We start from the raw sequence: 19,179 nt of genomic DNA on the forward strand, positions 1-19,179 counted from the left end.
ATAAGTAACACGACGGTTGTCACATGTGGATTAGCATCTGCTTTCTCTTCCGGAGCACCTAAGATCACCCCCAGTTTTTGGTGGGGTTTGTGTTGCTCAGTTTTAATTTTCTATGTTGTGTTTTATAGACTGTTGTTTGTCTTTCCGTTGTTTGTCTTTTTGTGGTTTTTCGGTTTTTGCTTTGCGTTGTCAATTTATCTTGGACATGAGTCATTAAACAAAGAAATTTAATGGATGGAAAATTAAAAAAAAAAAGAATATCAAATATAAATAAAACGTGAATTTGTAATTAATCAGTGAAGTTTGTTTGAAAATAAGTTTATTGTTGTTTAATTTTTACTTTCATTCTATACATTTGATTGGTTTCATGTAATAGACAAAAAATAATTAACTTGATAGAAATTAGAACAACGACATGTGTGTAATACATTTCAGTTTTCATACAATCGATTTTACGTGTTTAACATTTTTCAAAGCTTGTGCAAAATATACAATTGATATATGAACAAGGACAACCAACAAACGGATAAACTGTTAAAACACCAAAGACAGACCAATTAAGCATTAGTCCAAATCGACGATTAAACAGGTACCATCAGTTTTATAGAGATGTCTTTCTCTGAAAAATTTCTTTTTCACCCGGAGAAAACATCTGTTCTCTGATATTTGTGCGAAAATAAAAACTGTTTCTCTTTTTTCCTGTCAATAAATTATGTATAAAAAAAAAAAACGAGGCGCATATTTTATGTTATGGCAACTATGTTTTGATTAGAAAATAGATAATGAAAGCATATATTAAATGTTGATGAATCATTTTAATTCACGAAACCCTAAATGAGTAAATACTATGAGTAGCCGTGATTGCATGTTTATAAATGTTTGTTTTAGAGGATTACCACTGAGAAATCTGTGTAACACATTAATAAAGAATTTCGGTGAATGGGTTTATTTTTTTTTTTTTTTTTGCTACAGAAACAACTTTTGAAAGCATTGATATGGGTACAGATGTTATACAGAAAATAATTCAGCTCGTATGACACATTGATTTCAACGATGTGCACCTACAATGTATAAAGGTTGTTTTAATTGTACAAAATGGTACTGTTTACTCTAGCAATAGTATAATAACAAAATATTCTTGGTTGAAACATCTGGGACAATTTGTGAGCACATAGTAGACTTTGGTCTCGATATTGTGAATGATTGTTACAAAGAATTGTTTAAATTCGTCAACTGGGCTAGATAGATGTGTTTAGTGACCTATTGCAACCCAATGTGTCTCATTGAAAAAGGCTTATAAAGCATGTTTAAGAACTACTATATAGTTGTTTATATGTTTGTCCTGTTTAAATCATGGATAGTTGTCTATGACAATTATACCACATCTTCTTGTCTTTATATTAATATAACTTCAAATGAGCATACCTATTATACACCTTTTCGTAGTTTTACCCATGCTAGTAATTGCGCTTTTTGTTTAAAAAATAATGCTATATTGGTAGAATAATGTGTCGACTAGATAGTAAGGACAACGGGAGGCAATGTAACGATGTTTTCTTGGGTGTAGAATGGTACTAAGAAATTAAAATTCACTGGTTCGAGGTGAGGAAACTCGATTTTATTTTCCAGAATTGATTTTAATATTGTTCAATTTGGATTCGTAGAGCAGCCAACTCTTACCAATACAAAAGATTAAAGAGACAGGTAATTCTTCACAGTTCCTAGACCATTTCTAGACTGATGAATATGCCATTTTAAATGAATGTTTTGAATATTTAACAGTTGGGGTTGTTTTATTTTATGCTAATTTCATCATGATAGAAGCAAGCAATTTAACAAGTTATAAATTGTTTACGTTTATTGATACATTGTCAATGAAAAGTAAAAGTAAATGATTCCCAAATTATATTAACATTGATTGATTGCTGCTTAACGAACAGTGGCAAATATCACAAGCATGATCAGAACGATCATATATAAATATAAATGTGGATGAGATGAGAAACGATATTTTAGGTTAGTTGATTCTAGGTGTACATATCTTTTAGAAGGTAGTTTAGTTTGTGTAAAAACATATCAAGGAAGGAGAGCGGTTCTTATATTTGTCAACATAAAAAATTCTGTTGTTAAAATATTAACAGCGCAAAAGTTTCCCTTTCATTAGCCTGCGCACCTTCGCCAAGATTCTAACTTAATTCCTGATCATACACTAAATCCATGGTACATTTATGTCGTACTATAGATATTACCTTCACATCAATTACTGATATACGATTATAAAATCAATGTCAATGTTCGTTCTTTACTTTACTCATTTGTCCCAATTATGTAAATACATATTAAATCAATGCGAAAGCTTCAAATAAAAGACAATATACTGAAATATAAATTCGAAATTTCTTAAAAATGAAGGACGATCATGAAATATACAACAATGTTATGAAGTCAAAGTCATATAAAAATAAAAATCATATTGTAACACAATCTATAACGGCTTGATATAATCATTGTGTTGGCCATAATGTATCAATTGCAAAGAGAATATCGTTAATATTGCCATCAAGTAGTGTGTCGTTTAAAATGACCTCTTCATTTGAGACTGCTTTCATTGCTTCCGTCCTATTGTCCTCGTTCTCTGAAGACTTTATTGTCATCAGACTGCTACTCTTTCTTCGTACAAGTGACTTCAATTTTGAAGTCTTCTCCCTTATATTCCCAACACTTCGACTCAAAATTCCTAAAGGAGTACGCTTGTTTTGTTGGTTTTTTGATGATTCAAAACTGACATCAAATTTTCCGGCGTTATCGTTTTCAACCGACAATGGTCTTAAAGGAATCATTTCCTCTTCACTATCCTGGTGAATATTTTCAATTATGACTCCATCTTCATCTTCGATGCTAATGGTGGTTTGTCGGCTCATTGAATTCTTTGACGATTTGACACTGTCGTCGAGGAAAATGTCGAAAGATTTGACAGGCTTGTTCCGAATACTCATTCGATATTTCTCTTTCTTTCGGAATCCTTCCTCACTAATTGTTCTTTTACCTTTTGCTCGAGGACTAGTTGATATGCATCGTGCAGAATCGCTGTCAAATGATTTAGAAGATGTTGATAAATAGTCTTTCTTGCTAGAAGAGCTTTCGTCGCTTGACTGTCTTATGTATGCCGGTGAAAATGGCTTGGGGACATCCAAAAAATTATCAAATGATTTAGTCCCTAGTCCTAGCTTTTGTCTTGGCTGCAATTTGTTTCTGAAGGATTCTGGTTCAGAGCTTTGTTTAATAAGCGTATTTTGTTCTTTTTTCGACATAATATTTTGATATCGTGCCTTCAATAACTCGGTTTCTTTCATTTTTAAGTTAGGTTCTATATCCTTGCGATCCCTAGCAGATTTTAGAGATTTCATTGATTTGCTCATTTCTGAAGATTTATGTATATCAAGAGATTTATTTAATTCCTTTGGTTTACTAAATTCAAGCGATTTGTCCCTGTTTAAGGCTTTTGGGGCTGTTCTTGAATCACAAGCTACCGAAATTTGCTTCAGAAAAACACCTCGTTGTTTTGGTCTAACTGATTCAATGTCCTCTGACTGTGCACGACCCAGGTAACGAGTTTCCGGTATTGTGCATATTGACCTTGAATCGGGACTGATAGACGACTTCCAGGACATATTTTCAGAACCACTGCCTACAGAATCAATGGAAGCCTGCTGGCTTGACAAGTTAAGAGATCTTGATGTGTCCGAGTCAGTACCAGTATTATGTAAAACCGTTTCTCCATCTAGCATATCTTGCATAAGCTCTTTTCCAGTGCAATCCGTATCCGCCATATCTATAATCCATGTTACAAGTTTCCCATATGCGTCATCCTTTAAATTATCGTCACTATTTGTTTCTTCCTGTAATGCATTACCTGAAATTAGCAAAGATGAGTCATTAAAAGCTCCATTATCCATAATATAAAACCTTTTAGACAGATGACTAGGGAAAATTCGATGGTTGTTGCATGCTCACTTTTAATGGTTTATTGCATTGATTGCTTTTTTATGTCATATACATAAAAAGGATCACTTAAGGTCTTTCTTTGTTCTTTTAAAATGAATATTTGATACATATATATATATAAGTTTCTAATTAATTGGAAATGCTACGACATTAGGGCATTTAAGGTCTTCACGTAAAAGGTAACCTCTCTGATAATGTATCTTAAAATTCTTTTTCATTATTAGCCGCACAATTAATTAAACTGAAAGGAGGCAATGTTCGAGGACATCATAGAAAGGTTAGTGTTCGATTCCTTCTTTTGTCGAATTTGTTGTATACACTAGAATGAGGTTGCTTACAACGTTACCATCTCGTTTTCCCTTGTCATCTGTGAATAGCTACAAGTCAATGTAAATCAGAGAACCATGGGAGAGAAAAAAAAGTCTGAATCTCAGACCTCCAACTAGGAGTAAGACAAGGGCCACGAACAGGACAATATTTAAATAGGGAGGTTTGGGATGCTTGTCCTTGCCACAACTATTTATTAAAAACAAGCAAAATGGACAATTTCCTGCTATATCCATGCATACCCGTCATTCAAATTCAACAGCAAATGTCACGGCTAGGAAATGACATTAAGACATCCTTGTCTTCTTTGATTAAGCAGTCAATTTTTCTCTCGCCTTGTATACATCATTCGTGTCCTTGTATTGTTACTATATTTGCCGCGTGTTTGTTGTTTTTTATTTCTTTTTTTTTCTCATCTTCAAAACATTTTGCATAAAGATTTTGTACTAATCCTAAAATGGTAACTTATTTAAAGACATCGTGTTCATAGTTTAGCCTCGAAGCAGATATATTATTTTAAAATGAGTTTACTTATTAAGGGTTAAATATCAAACAAGAATCGGTATCATAAAAAAATATCCTAACCTAAGTAAACGTTTGACAGAATAGATCAAAAGTAATGGGTAATTAATTGGTTTCGAATGACTCCTACCTGCCATATATGATAAACACATTACTTCTCGAAAAAGTTTCTTTTTTAATTAATCAAATGTTATCTAGTAACAAGGTAAACAAGCGTATATACTGTTAAATATATTCTGGTAAAAAAGAAGTATCTGAAACTAAATACTGATTTGTTTCTATTGAAAGATTTTTAAAAAAATCAACAAAAAGAACTGTATTCATTATTCTGTTTAATATTTCATCCGTTTCTACGAAATTTCAATCACTGGTATTATACGATTTTTTTGTTCATCATCGGAATAAATTTTATATGTAGATAATATGAATAAATGAAGATGTCGGGTATATGCACATGAAGGCGACAGAATCCCCCAAAATACTAGAAAAAATAAATTCGTCTAACGTCACGGTACCCAAATTGCACCTATTTAGCAAAAATAACAGTGGAAGTCTTGCAAGATTTCTTAGAGACTAAATGATCTGTATGTTTATGATTTGACATTATACACGTTTTTCAACTTAGCTAAATATGTTTGAATATACACAAAACATTCACAGTATATATCAAAGATGGAGTATCCACTAGGAAAAGTAACATCTACGGAAACGTCGCCATAACACAAAAAGTCAACTTTTAAAAATGAGCAATTAAAATATGTTACAGGCATCAATTCTTAAAAAAAGTGAATAGTAAGCATGGACCATTGTAAAATTGTTCTAAATATTTGGAGAAATAAAATAAAACATCAGTTATTTGATTTTTACGGATGTGAATTTAAGCATGGGTGCAATTTGATTACTCCTCATAACAGAATCATAGATCGTTGGAGGTCGGTTCAAACCCATTTTCTATGATTTAATAAGGAGTCAAAATTTAATTGGTGGAACTATAAAGTAAATAATGATACATCTACAGAATGGAAACTTTTGTCGGGATCATAAATAAACTTAGGTGAAAAAAATGTCAAAATAGATGCAATTTATTTTTATTGGTTGGGTTCATGTTGCTAAATTTTAAGTTTCCTATGCAGTGTTTTTTCTTCGTCGTTTTCTGTTGCTCTTATAGTCATGGTTTTTTTCTGTTCGTCATCGCTCTCTATGAGTGAAACAAATGTCGGGAAAAGATATATTAGACGACTTTCGAATTCGTTGACTTTCCCGTATATTTCCTATGTCACACTGCTTAATGCTATTCCATCACAGTAAGAACCGATTGTTCGTTGACGTCGTTTACGTTTGGGAAGTAATGTAGGATATCAATAAAAACAATTGTTTATCGTGCAAACATAATATATGGACGTGGACACGTATATCTACACTCGGGATCTTCTTGGGAACATGTGTTCTCGTTTAATACAACTTGAAATATGATACATTTAAAAGAAAAAAATATTTAGAGCGCTTTCTTGTCAAGTCCAACAGAGTTGATGAGTTAAGTTCGAGAGGCTGGTCTCGTCAAGTAAAATTTTACACTTTGCCTTATTAGACTTATGTTTCAAAGCTGCCAGCATTTGTTTGATAACCCAATTATCATTAACCTTCTTTTTCAAATTAAAATTAACATAGGTTAACGAAGTAAAATGGCTTCTGTAATTGTTATGCTGTTATCTACAACATTCAGATGTGGGATAATGGACACGTTTTCTTTGTATTGATATAAAGTTACAGATGTCATGTTAAGATTTTACTAATCAAGAAAATTTACTGTACTCAATTAACTTCATTAAATTAAGTGTTGTTGTAATTGAAACCAAATCTTAAACATGGCATAACCGGATAACATACAACACACCATTGAACAGACAGAAAAATCAATGATATAGGTGGGTGTTCAGGTAAGAGCTTCGCAACAATGGTTAAGATAACTTATTACACTTCTGTCTACTCAAAGACCCCAAACGGACAAATATGGAACATCGAAAACAAAATCTTCTTATTACTTGTTAAATAAATAAAGCAACTGAAATAGGACTGACACAAAAATTTTGAGGAACCTTGTCAGTCAAACACAATTAGTCATATAAAATTTGGTTCAAAAAATTTGTTGTATTCAATAGTAAATTGCAGGTATGTTACTTTCTTAGTTGAAAACAAATTATGCCGTATGGGCTTTGCTCATTGTTGAAGGCCGAACGGTGACCTATAGTTGTTCATTTCTGTGTCATTTGGTCTTTTGTGGAGAGTTGTCTCTTTGGCAATCATACAACATCTTCTTTTTAATTAGACGACTGAGGAATCAAAAAGAAAAACATGTATATCATCCAATCGAAATGTTTAGAGTATGATAGTAAAGACAACCGCGAAAACACAGAATCGTAATACGTATTAGTAGTCATTTTGTTGTTGACTGCTTTAATTGTGTGTATATAAAAATTGAAATAAGCATTGAAAAATAAGCGCGAACATATTCCCAAAGTAGAAACCTTGTTTACAATTAAAAACCAATTGTTCAGAGAACAATTGAAGGTCTTTCCACTAATAAAGATCTATTTTGAAATAGAACTATTAAAATTTGGTTTAAAATATCATATTCAGCGTTTAATGATAGTTTATTGTACACTGATTCCAAAATTACATGATTTCTATACATTTTTTTCAAAATAAGGGAGATAAATTGTTACTTCCGGTTTTAAAGATGTCACTTCCGGTTTTATTTGATAGTTTACTTGATACTGATTCCAAAAATATAGGGTTTAATATACTTTTACATTAAATAAGTACAAACAATAGCTACTTCCGGTTTACACAAGGTCACTTCCGGTTGGCTTTTCCATGGTCAAGTGGCTTGCAACGTAATGCAAAAAGTCCTATGGCTTTATCACGTATACTAACGAGGAAAAAGCAAAGGTCAAAATCTAGAACGTCAAATTTACCTATGACCTTTAGCTCAGTTTCAAGGTCATAAACCGAGGGCTTCAAATCAAAAGACCATAGGTCTTAATTATATATGGTTAATGATTTATATCACTTTACGCCTAATTTTTAACATAAGAGGGGAGAAAACTCCAATTTAATGTTAGCGTACCATTTCAACCAAAATTTATGTGTTACGACATGTCGCAACTTACAATTTAGTAAAAATATCTTGTCGATATCTTATACGGTTTTTGAAAAGAAGTGAAAATAAGCCAAAATCAAAATTTATAATATGACCTTGACCTCTGACCTTGACCTTATTTTCTTTTTTTTGGATCAAGGACCTCAAATCAAAAGATCCTAGGTCTCTATCACTTATGGTTTACAAGATAGAAATGCATATCACTAATAACAAACGCATAAGGGGAAATAACTCTCATATGGAGTGTTCATATTGCTTCGGTCAAAATAGGACAAATCATGCGAAGGATATAACAAGCAATTTTATAAAATAAATTTGTCGTTTTCTTTTACGGTTACAGAGGAGATGCAGTCACAAGGAAAACAGTGTTCGCGGAGATAACTCCTACAAAGAAAAGTATTCGGTTAAGCATGGTGAATTTCAAAGGCGCATAAACTGTTCGATATCATATGCCAAACATCTAAGCGACATCTTGCGAAACAAAATTTATACGCAAGAAATAAAAGTGGCGGAAGAAGAAAAAAAAAAAATAATAATCAGAACAAATACAATAGGTCTTTCCACCGAAAAGTGGAAAGACCTAATTATCTTTTCCTAAACAAGTTTGTAGAACATCCTTATTTTTATGAATATAAAAATAAGATGTGGTATGATTGCCAATAAGACAACTCTCCACCGGAGACCAAATGTAATAGAAGTTAACAACAGCGATAAAAGGCCCCTTAAAATGACAAATGTAAACAATTCAAACGAGAAAACTAATTGCCTGATTTATGCACACACGAAAAAAACAATGAACGAAAAACAAATATGATATAAAGCAACAAACGACAACCACTGAATTACAGGCTCCTGACTTGTGACAGACACCTATAGAATGTGGCGGGGTTAAACTAGTTTGCTAGCGCCAATTTCTCCCCCTTACCTGGGACAGCGGTGTAACAGTTGAAAAGGGCTCAATAGTACGTTTCTAAGTATGTTGGCGTTTGTTTTTGTTGCAGTTCAGTGTTTCTGTTGTTCCTTTGTTTTCCTCTCATAATTGATGTGTTTCCCTCGGTTTTGGTTTGTGACACGGATTTGTTTTCCCTTAATTAATTTATGACTATTGAACAGCGGTATACGACTGTTGCCTTTAGATCGATACAAAGCAGAAAATATCTTACAAATACACAGACCGCACGTAGATGGGTATTTATACATCCCCACAACAACAAAAATACAGATCTGAGAGTACTCGCAGTTACTGACAGCTAGATCAAAGCCAATAACAACTTATAAAATCAAAGTACTGAAGTACTGAACATCGGATGACCGCAGGTTCTTGTGGATGGTCAAAAGCACATGTCACAGAAACAGATCACATCTCTATACCTGAAACTGAGGTTAATTTACAGAGATTTTTTTTTCTTATACAAGTTCGTACTTGGATGATGAATAAATGACAGGAAATTCAACCTCACCGTAATAACTATTATATTGTAGTGATACAAATCAGTATACCTTAGACTATTATAATAATATAATAATAGTTCCAGAGAATACACTGGTTTGTTGTTATATATTATATTAATATTACGGTTGCATGTATATATAATTTTCATCTATTTGTATATCATACTATTCTACTATTATTATAGTGTAATGCAAGTGCATGGTGGACACTCTTCTGTAAAAAAAAAATCAAAGTCTTAAAGGCTGTAAAAGCAATTGCTGCCATGTTAATGTTTTGTGGACTTTTATTTTTCATCCATATATATAAGAATTAAACCTGACAGGACAGGAGTGTTGACTAGTGAGAAGCAAGACGGTTTTAACTTTATATCAATATAAGACTTTAGCAGGAAATCATTTTAAATATGTTTTATATTTTACAAGGAGACAACAAGTTTACCAGGCTAAAGTTGGGGTTAATTATACATGTGCTGAAACATATAACTGGAAAAAAAATCATTATGGATTATCCCCTGGTAGTGTTTGTAACTGGGCAATAATTTCCTTTATTGATTTAATTTTAACCATTTTCATAATTAATTTTAATTAACCATTCAGTTAAAACATTTCAACTTTCCAGACGCAAATGTTGAAAAACGGGACAGAAATAAAATATCTTACAAGACATAAACATGTAAAAAATAAATATATATTTCAGCTTACTAAAAATATTTTCATAATGTTACTTTGACATCATTTCTTAAAACTAAGTCCCAAACATAATTGCTCAGTTGACATGTGTCATCCTCATGCGATACGAGATAACTATAATTCTGATGCAATCCCGAAAAGGGGGGTCATCACAAACAAACATGACATTAAATTGTCATTATACGAACTAGAACAAACAGCTCTATGTTGCTTTGATATTTATCAATTTTCAGGAAACATGTGAAATAAATTTCAGGTCCATTTCATTATAGTGCCTAACAAAATTGTGTGAGGTAGACGAAATTGACCTTAAAACGATCGTATTGTCTTTTGATGTCCAAAAATAAGCAGATCGGACATATAAGGACTTTATCTAATGACTACATAAATTTGGGATTTATTATTATTATAATATTCTAATGAAACTGAAAATTGTATTTTTTTTTAGGATAAACAACAATTTTACCTGGCGTAGCCGTTCATAAATGTTTTTCTGCATTTATCTTCGAAAAATGGCGTATTTAATGGAATAGAACGTTAATACAGTAAACTTTCTCTTTTTTTCCGCAATAGGCTATCAAAAATAATTTATCTAATGTGTATGTGGAAAATTATGTGAAAAGATAAAAAGTGGCAATTGTTACCTTTCATACCTTAAGTTTCGTTCATCTGATTCTGACCAATGCTTATATACTAAATATCTATTTATATGCCGCTATTATTGTTGTTGTTACCAATTATGTAAATCAATTGTATCTGATTTTATGCCCTTTATGGGCCCTGTAATTTGGGAAATAAAAAAAAAATCTATTCATTGATAAAACGTTATATGGACTGGTCCAGTGTCCAGTTTGCAGGTCATTTAATTTTCTGTACACATTCATGCACGCTCTGATTTAATCAATATACTCGTACGAAAAAGCATGAACAGTTTGAAGGTAATCTAATAATAACTTAACCCAATCAAATTGCATAAGATTCAATAACAATGTCAAGTCCACATCATAATGATTAATAGAGGTAAACTGGGTAGGGAGAAAATGACAGATATTTCAAGTTAATATTTATGCAATAATGAATTAAAATTTGTCAACCAAAAGTTTTGCTACAATTTCAAAAACATGTCGTTCTGTATGGGTATAGTTTTCGGATCTTTCATTAGCGTATTTAAGGCTATAAAAAGTTTGGGCTTCAAAAGTTCACACAATTATTGACTTTATACAGAAAATTCGTCCTTGTAAAACATTTAATAGTTCACAAATGATACGCGATTCTAAAGTAAAATTATTTCTTAAAACACTGCAAAAAATTTCATTCATATTGATAAAGTGGTATCGTCATAAAGTGCGTTGAAATGAACAGTGGTATAGCAAACATCGAATTCCCTGACAAAATGTTATCACACACTACAGTAAGGAGTCAGTTAAGTTTGTCTATTTTTAGATACTATACAGGTAATCTTTTGACACTACGTATACAACCTGTGTGACCTGTGTAGTGATTTTGATTTTACGATAAATTCATGAATGAACGATAATTTTATGAATGAACATGAGCACCTGACCTCTTTCTTAAACACCTATTAAACATATAAAACCGTATTTAATAAGGAGATAATTCAGTCAAATTTTCAGTACTAAATCAACAACTGAAATGATTCCATTTTTTGATGAAACATCGTACGAACGGAGAACGGAATCGCAGGTATAAAAATGCACTTTTTTCCCTTGTAATGACCGCGGATCTATAATTTTTATAGATCGGTTGAAATCCTAAAACTAATTTGCATAATGGAAATTTAGGCGATAGCAATACAGCGGAATGACCTCAAGGTCATCCTCTGTAAAAATCATGCATCTAAGACTAAATTGTCAATCAGTACACATCCAACATCCAATGAAGTTAGTGTAAAGACGTCATTATCAGCCAGAGAAAATCTTGACCTTGTGCAATGGCAAGACACAGGTATCGATAGATTGTAGAGCCATTAATGAGAATATGTATATAACAACCATATTTAGTTTGATTTTAATTTACTGAAAACAAAATCAATATTTATACCAATGAAAACAATATTCAAAGATCTAATTACAGTGTTGAATTGGTAACATGTTAGAATAAGTTTATTTAAAGGATCGATAAGTTTACCCGGATCGTATTCTAAATTACCGGGCTCGGTAAACAACATCACCGTAAAATTTAGGATGTTCTATCCCGTTTGAAATAAAATTTCTATAGGTACAACCAAATTTCCAAACCAAATCTTGTTATCTATAGAAGAATTAAGTAAAGGTTTTCAGGGTAACAAAATCCCTGACTTAATAATTTACTAGTAATACATACATGTAGATTACGTTCATTGAAATCCAAAACGACATTACAGACACGGGCATAACGAACGAGTTGTGATATATAAACACCGTAAGATTGTGCCAAAGGAACATCATCGTCCCAAAAAGGAAAATTAACAATAGGAAACGAAAAATTGTCCCTTTTGTCGTAATTTTTTTGTGTAGAGTTTCCCGTGTAAAACTGAAATATCTTAATCTAGGAAAGGACGGTTATTGCCGCTTAAATTTATTTAAGGCAAGTTCCTTTTGGGTAAATTTCGGCAGTATATTTAGAAAATTCTTGAAAAATTATCATCAAGATAACGATAAGTGTTATTGAATTTATCAGTTAGATGCAATTATGACGGATCTTTACTGGGTTTGGTCATAAACTGTGATGCATAACAGTACAAGCACAAGAGTATGTTATTAAAGGGGCGCAATTGGTGACCATAGGAATACCTACAACCTGTCGATAAACTTTATTGCTGAAACGTATATAAATTTCAAGGAGAAAATTAAAAGCTTCAATCATTTCATCACACATCCAGTATGTATATCTAGCATATTTAACTTTCTCATGAGAGAAAAGGCTTTGAATGAGTTGCAACAAATATATTTGCAATCAGATTTATCAAACGACCATTTAACTGAATAGGAAAACTTTAAAAGAGTTTAAAAGTCAAATCTGCCAACAGAATCAAAAGGACTATCAAAAGCACGTAACTTATCTAAAACATCCAAAGATTTTTGTACACTCCAAAAATAGTTAATTCCACTATTTTCATGTGGTTTATTACAAAAGTTAATGATAAGTTGTTTGGTAGTAGTTAAGGACCTAGTTAAAAGTACTGAAAGAATAGTTGTAGAACACTTATTAGAGGCCGAGATGAAACGATCTTTTACGGCAACCAATACATAGTAGGGACCTTCACGTGTTCAGAAGAGGCCTTAAGCTTTGATGTGTTTATGCCATTATTGTTTACAATATGACTCTCTGTGGAGAGCACGGACCTGAATGTAGAAGAATTTATAATTTCATTCTCAAGAACTTCCGTGTAGCATTTATGGCATACCACCATCACATTGTTGGCTGCTTTGTCGGCCGGTACAAACACAAACTGCTTTAATATGCGTTTTATGTACTCTTTTATTTATATCTAAATTATTTTCAAAATGTGATATTTGAATATCCACAACATTCATACATTTATTCAAATAAGAATCAAGAGATTTTTTATCAGATTTTCCTCGTTTACACTTAATTTTCACAATACGACGAAAGAGCGCCCTCTTAAACCTGGCGAAACTGTTTCCAATCTATTTTAGATGGATGTCAATATTTTGGTTCTTTTTACAAAAAGTTTTTAACCTCTCGGTCTTAAACGATATTGTGGTACCCCGTAATAAAATGGCCATAGGGATCATATCCTAAATTTTGACGATTCAAAGTCTCAAGTATTTTCTACAGTGACGTCTGATGTTACTGACGTATTATGAAAAATTAAACTTCTGTTCTTTTGTATGTATACTAAATAATAGGTGGTTCTGTGCCATCAAAATAAGGTGTAAAGTTTTGAATGGTAGAGTCTATAAATATAATAGATAAGTTGATAAAATCAATACCTCTGTTGATATATTTAATTTTCAGAAAAAGCCGATGAAGTCCATTAAATGCAATTTATATAGATTAAAAATTTCGAGACTATAGTCTTGTTTCATGATTTATTTATTATAGTTGACATTGGCTTTGTTCATTGCGAGTACTCTTAGATCGGTACTTTGTGCTTTTTTGTTAGTTAATATATTGGTGAGTTTTGGTAGCTTCTATGGGCCATTCAGATACCCTCGGAAACAAGATTCTCGAAACGTCTCGATAATTTTCGATCATTTATACAGGTAGTTATCTAGGTCTTCGACACGGTCCCTGTATGGATAGGCTACCACGTGATATTGTATATTTCAACAATCAAAGTTCATTTGTAGATCGGGAAAAAAAGTAAAGACTAGACTGAGGTGAAAAAAAATCACTTATATATTCCAAATTTTTCGCTTTTTGACAATACATGTTTGTTTTTATATAAACGTTTATCAAATATTAAGTATTATTAAAACGCAATTATATAATTTAATGTTTTGAGACTGTCCTTGTACGCGTTGTGTGTAGCATTTAATACAACCTGGGACATAATATATTGTTAGAATAATTGTCCCAGATACAACGTGCTATTGTGCATCGTGACAAGAAACCTGGGAATAATATACTGACAATATATTATATCCCAGAATAAAATGATTATTGCTTAACGTTTATCACGTGATATTTTGTATTTAGCCATCATAGCCTGAGCCGCAAATGTCGGAAAGCAAGAAGAAATGGTGTTTCTGATAAAAAAGTATTTATCTTTAGGTAGGGAAAGTGGAAAGATAATTAAACAAAACGATATTTCTGTCAAAAAATATTTTATTTTACAATAACAGACCAAGAGAATATTCATTATAATTATTAAGTTTAAAATATGAAACTAAATTTATCATTAATAGAATATAATTAATAATGTGATATCATGTCCAACTGGTTTTAACAGTGAATACATTCATGAAAGTTATATGCAACAATAAGAGCACCAATTATCAGGGATGCACACAAATCGATTAGTATCTAAAATTCCAACTGTAGTGAATGAAAAAAAATATACTTGCATGGTTTCAATTCACAAGGATTTTAAATTCTTGCATCTCACAGAAAAACGTAATTAATATTTTACAACAATCTTTTATGTACTACGTTAATTATTTCATACTGTTTTAGTTTTGGTTTTATAAGTCGCTGCTTATATTTTGTATAGCAATATGTTCTGAAAGCTAGACTAGAAGAAGAGATTGATTTGATAAAAAATGTCCATCAGTAAATACTTTTCTAACGTTTGTGTTTATTGATAGTATATTTCAAATTTTCGGAAAAGATTTATGAACAGAATGTATGTTTATAAATTTTGATTCTTTTTTTGTTTGATTTGTTTTTAATAGTTCACTCCTATAGCATCTAACTCTTTGCATCCCCAATGACTGAGGGATAGATATACGGTAACTCTTGGTCTTCCTCCGACCCGCCGTAAAACTCATAAATCAAAGTGGGGTCCGTTTGGCTGTGCGCGATGTACAAGTACGCAGATACGTCCGGTCAGAATGTTAACGTTAAATCCGATGCCTCGTGTAGAAAGAGTGCCATGCTCTTTGCACGTTAAGAACCTTTGCAACAACTCTTTGAGGGGTCCGTATCTGGCCTGTTGCAAGACAAAATTTCTGTCCCATCCAATATACCCTCATTTTCAAGTGGTAGTTCAAATTTCCCCGACTTTCATCACGGACGGCATACTACTACAGGACCTACCTATTGTATGTATTGTTAATTTGTTCTCTTCCTGAACATGCATGAAATATTTGCCACTGGACGTTAAGCAACCAACAATCAATCAATCAATCTCAATCTTTGCAATATAGTGAGATTTTGAAAATTGTATTTGTGTTGACCAGCTATCCTGCACACGTCTTTGTTCATTTATATTATCTTACACCCTGGTCACACGACACAACAAAATAGGATTTGATTTGAAACCCCGATTTGACGACAATAGCGGTTTGCATTCACACAAATTCCGGATTAAATGGCAATGATTCCGGAGTCAAGCCTATTGATGTAGGTAGTTGACATCCGAAATCAACTAACATTAGATTTAAGAATAGATATACGTTTAGACGCAGATGCATATTCTAATCTAGAATATCAGTGCGTATGCTTTCCATTTACTATTTCTTGCGCAGGAAAACCACGTGTATGCATAGATATTAATTTCACGCACGGAATTTGAATTTTCGCATTTCTTATCTAAATTCAGGACACGGCAGTAAGAGCTTGACAAGTGACTTTGATGCATGGTCATCATTAAGATATTCTGACCACTAGGTATTTCTCCAGTGAGTGACTGTCCTATTATAAAAAATGAAATTTTCGAAATATTAAGGATGTTCTATCCCATGAATATATTACCTTTGTCGTATTTACCAAGACCTTTCGGAATTTTTAGGTCTTCAATGCTCTTCAAATTCGTACTTTGGTCCTTTTAACTTTTATGTTCCGAGAGACACTGATGGAATTATTGTAGACGAAACGCACGTTTGGTTTACAAAATTTTAATCTTGATATTTATGACGATTTTATTGACTCACATAAAACTTTTCAAAACAAGATATTCTTCAAGAAAAACATACGAAACCTTACACTTCAAATGGAAATTGTACTTTCAATTTCTCTATACCACCTTTACCATGAGTACAGAGCGCTTAAATAATGAGTATAAGATTAATTGAAGGCATCCAGGAAAAAAATATGAAGATATGAACGGTAAAACAAATGCATTCAAATTATAAAGCAAACAGAGTGCTGAAATTTATGTTGCTATTGGTCTGTCTTTTCTTAAGACAATCCGATTTGCAGATTAACCGTCAAGTCTTAAAAGGTAAATTCAAATGTTAGCTGTATATACTTTTCTATTCACAAACTAAAATCCATCAGTGTTTTTTTATTAACTTGAGCAAGAATCTACACACAAATACATATTTTCAATAAAGGTGTTTTCACATCAGCATTTCCTTATTCTAGTCAACTATTTCAAATCAAAAGCAAAAAATTCAGCAACAAATGTTTAGTGACTAATGGCCCGAGAACACAGTTATTTCGTAGTGCATTTCTTATAGACAATAAATTCAAATTAAAAAAATCGCACCTGCTCTATCTCAAAAAGATTTTTACAGTGTAGTGTACTACTATTGATACAAATAATATCAAAATTATAGAAACTTCTACCAGCTCTAACTCAAAATATTGACAATTCTGTGTTAAGGGGGGGCTAAAATTCAGTTTGACAGCTTCAGACATTCTAATTTTTTACCTTTTTTAACTGGACCAAATCACTACTTAACATAAAGATTCAGCACCCAAATTTTTTTAACGTGTAATTTCATCCCCTTACTTAATATTTCATGCATAAAACATCAAGAAATAAAATGGGAAAGTGTATAAAAAAAAATGAAAGTTATACACTGTTCACACTAGGGACTATATTCGTAGACAACGAAAACCAAAGGACGATAACTGTGTCCTTGGACCTAATTAGCGGTCTCGGTTCACGTGTTGCTTTTCTTTTTTAAAAGAAAGCAACTTGTTTAGCTACGTGCCGATCTGATGATTCAAGCCCTTTCTAACGAAATTCTATATTTTTTTCTTATGTTGTATGTTACACCACTGTCCAGGGCTAGCGGGAGGGTTGAGCGCTCACAAACATGTTTATCCCCGCCATATTCTGTATTGCCAGTCCAGAAATTCTGTATCGCCAATCCAAAGGCAGGAGCCTGTAATTCTGTGGTTGCCGTTATTTGCTGTCTGTCATACTTTTTTTCTTTTTTGTTATTATTAGAAATCAGGTTTTGTTTTTTTTCTTCTAAATTGCGTTACATTTTGTCGGAATCTTTTAAAGCTTACTGTGCGGTATTGGTTTTCCTCATTGTTGAAGACAGTACGGTCCACGTACATCCACGTCATTTGGTCTCTGGTGGATAGTTGTATCTTTGGCAAAAATTCCACATTCCCTTAGTTGTATAAGTCTTACATTTATTTTGTAACTGAAGATAACATTTCACAAAAAAACGGAAGTGAACAAAGGTCGGCAGTCCCGTTGTATCATCAATGTAAAAACTGGTATGATAAAAATAACATCGAGCCGACATATCCATGATTTGAAATAATTAACAAGAATGAAACATTTAAGCGTAGATACGATCTTTAATTCTGCAAATTGTTTAAAACAACATAAAGAATAAGAAATCACTAACTGAAACGAGTTTAAACCATGAAGAATGACAAAGATGCATTCGTAATAAAATTATTGACCCGATTATCTGTTTTGTTTGATGAATGTAAAAATCCAAATGCCTGCAGGAAATTAGAGAAATATTGTATTTTCATTATCCATTTACTCACAGTATATCATCCATCCCATCATTATAGTAGGTCATGACAATTCGAAACCTTGAAGATGATATTATAAGAATTTTTTTTTCTATGTAACAATGAGTAAGAATGACAGTTAAGACAACTGACATGTGATAAAGAATAAAGTATCTGTTTAATCGTTAAAAGGATTGTAAGGTATTTTAGCCATTTTGAACAAGATCACTGGTCAGTATAGATAAGAAGATGTGGTATGAGTGCCAATGAGACAAGTATCCATCCAAGTCACAATGTGTAAAAAGTAAACAATTATAGGTCAAAGTACGGCATGTTTTCCCCAATATAACACTTTTCTGACTTGATTATTTAATATTTGGTATGCATTATTTATTTAGCTGTATATTTAAACAGTTATAAGATTCTATAACTCTAATCAATAAGAACAATCAATAAGAACATGACACAACCATCTCTCTCTCTCTCAAAATGTCTTTTTATACAAATTTCTGAAGAAAAATTACAATTTTCAATGTTTCATAATAATTGTTTTCAACAATAATGTGCAGGACTATATAACATTTTGATATTATATATTAATGATGGGAAATCTCTGAGGAATGTCATGTAGTTTCTTTGATATATAAATTTAAACTTGTTTCATTAGCTATCAGGTGTTTCGTAAG

General features: G+C 32.1%; 1 protein-coding gene across 1 annotated transcript in view; it reads right to left on the reverse strand.

Moving 5' to 3' along the window:
- Positions 1 to 308: 308 nt before the first annotated feature.
- The window catches only part of LOC127732618 (uncharacterized), a 39,008-nt gene continuing 20,137 nt past the window's right edge, over positions 309 to 19,179 (reverse strand). Inside the window, exon 2 of the mRNA XM_052241699.1 lies at positions 309 to 3,913. Within this exon, the coding sequence (XP_052097659.1) occupies positions 2,505 to 3,913 (1,409 nt within the window). The 3' untranslated portion in view covers positions 309 to 2,504. The remainder of the gene's footprint in view (positions 3,914 to 19,179) is intronic.

The sequence above is a fragment of the Mytilus californianus genome, unplaced genomic scaffold (genome assembly GCF_021869535.1).
Source record: "Mytilus californianus isolate M0D057914Y unplaced genomic scaffold, xbMytCali1.0.p SCAF_26, whole genome shotgun sequence".
NCBI classification, from domain to species: domain Eukaryota; kingdom Metazoa; phylum Mollusca; class Bivalvia; order Mytilida; family Mytilidae; genus Mytilus; species Mytilus californianus.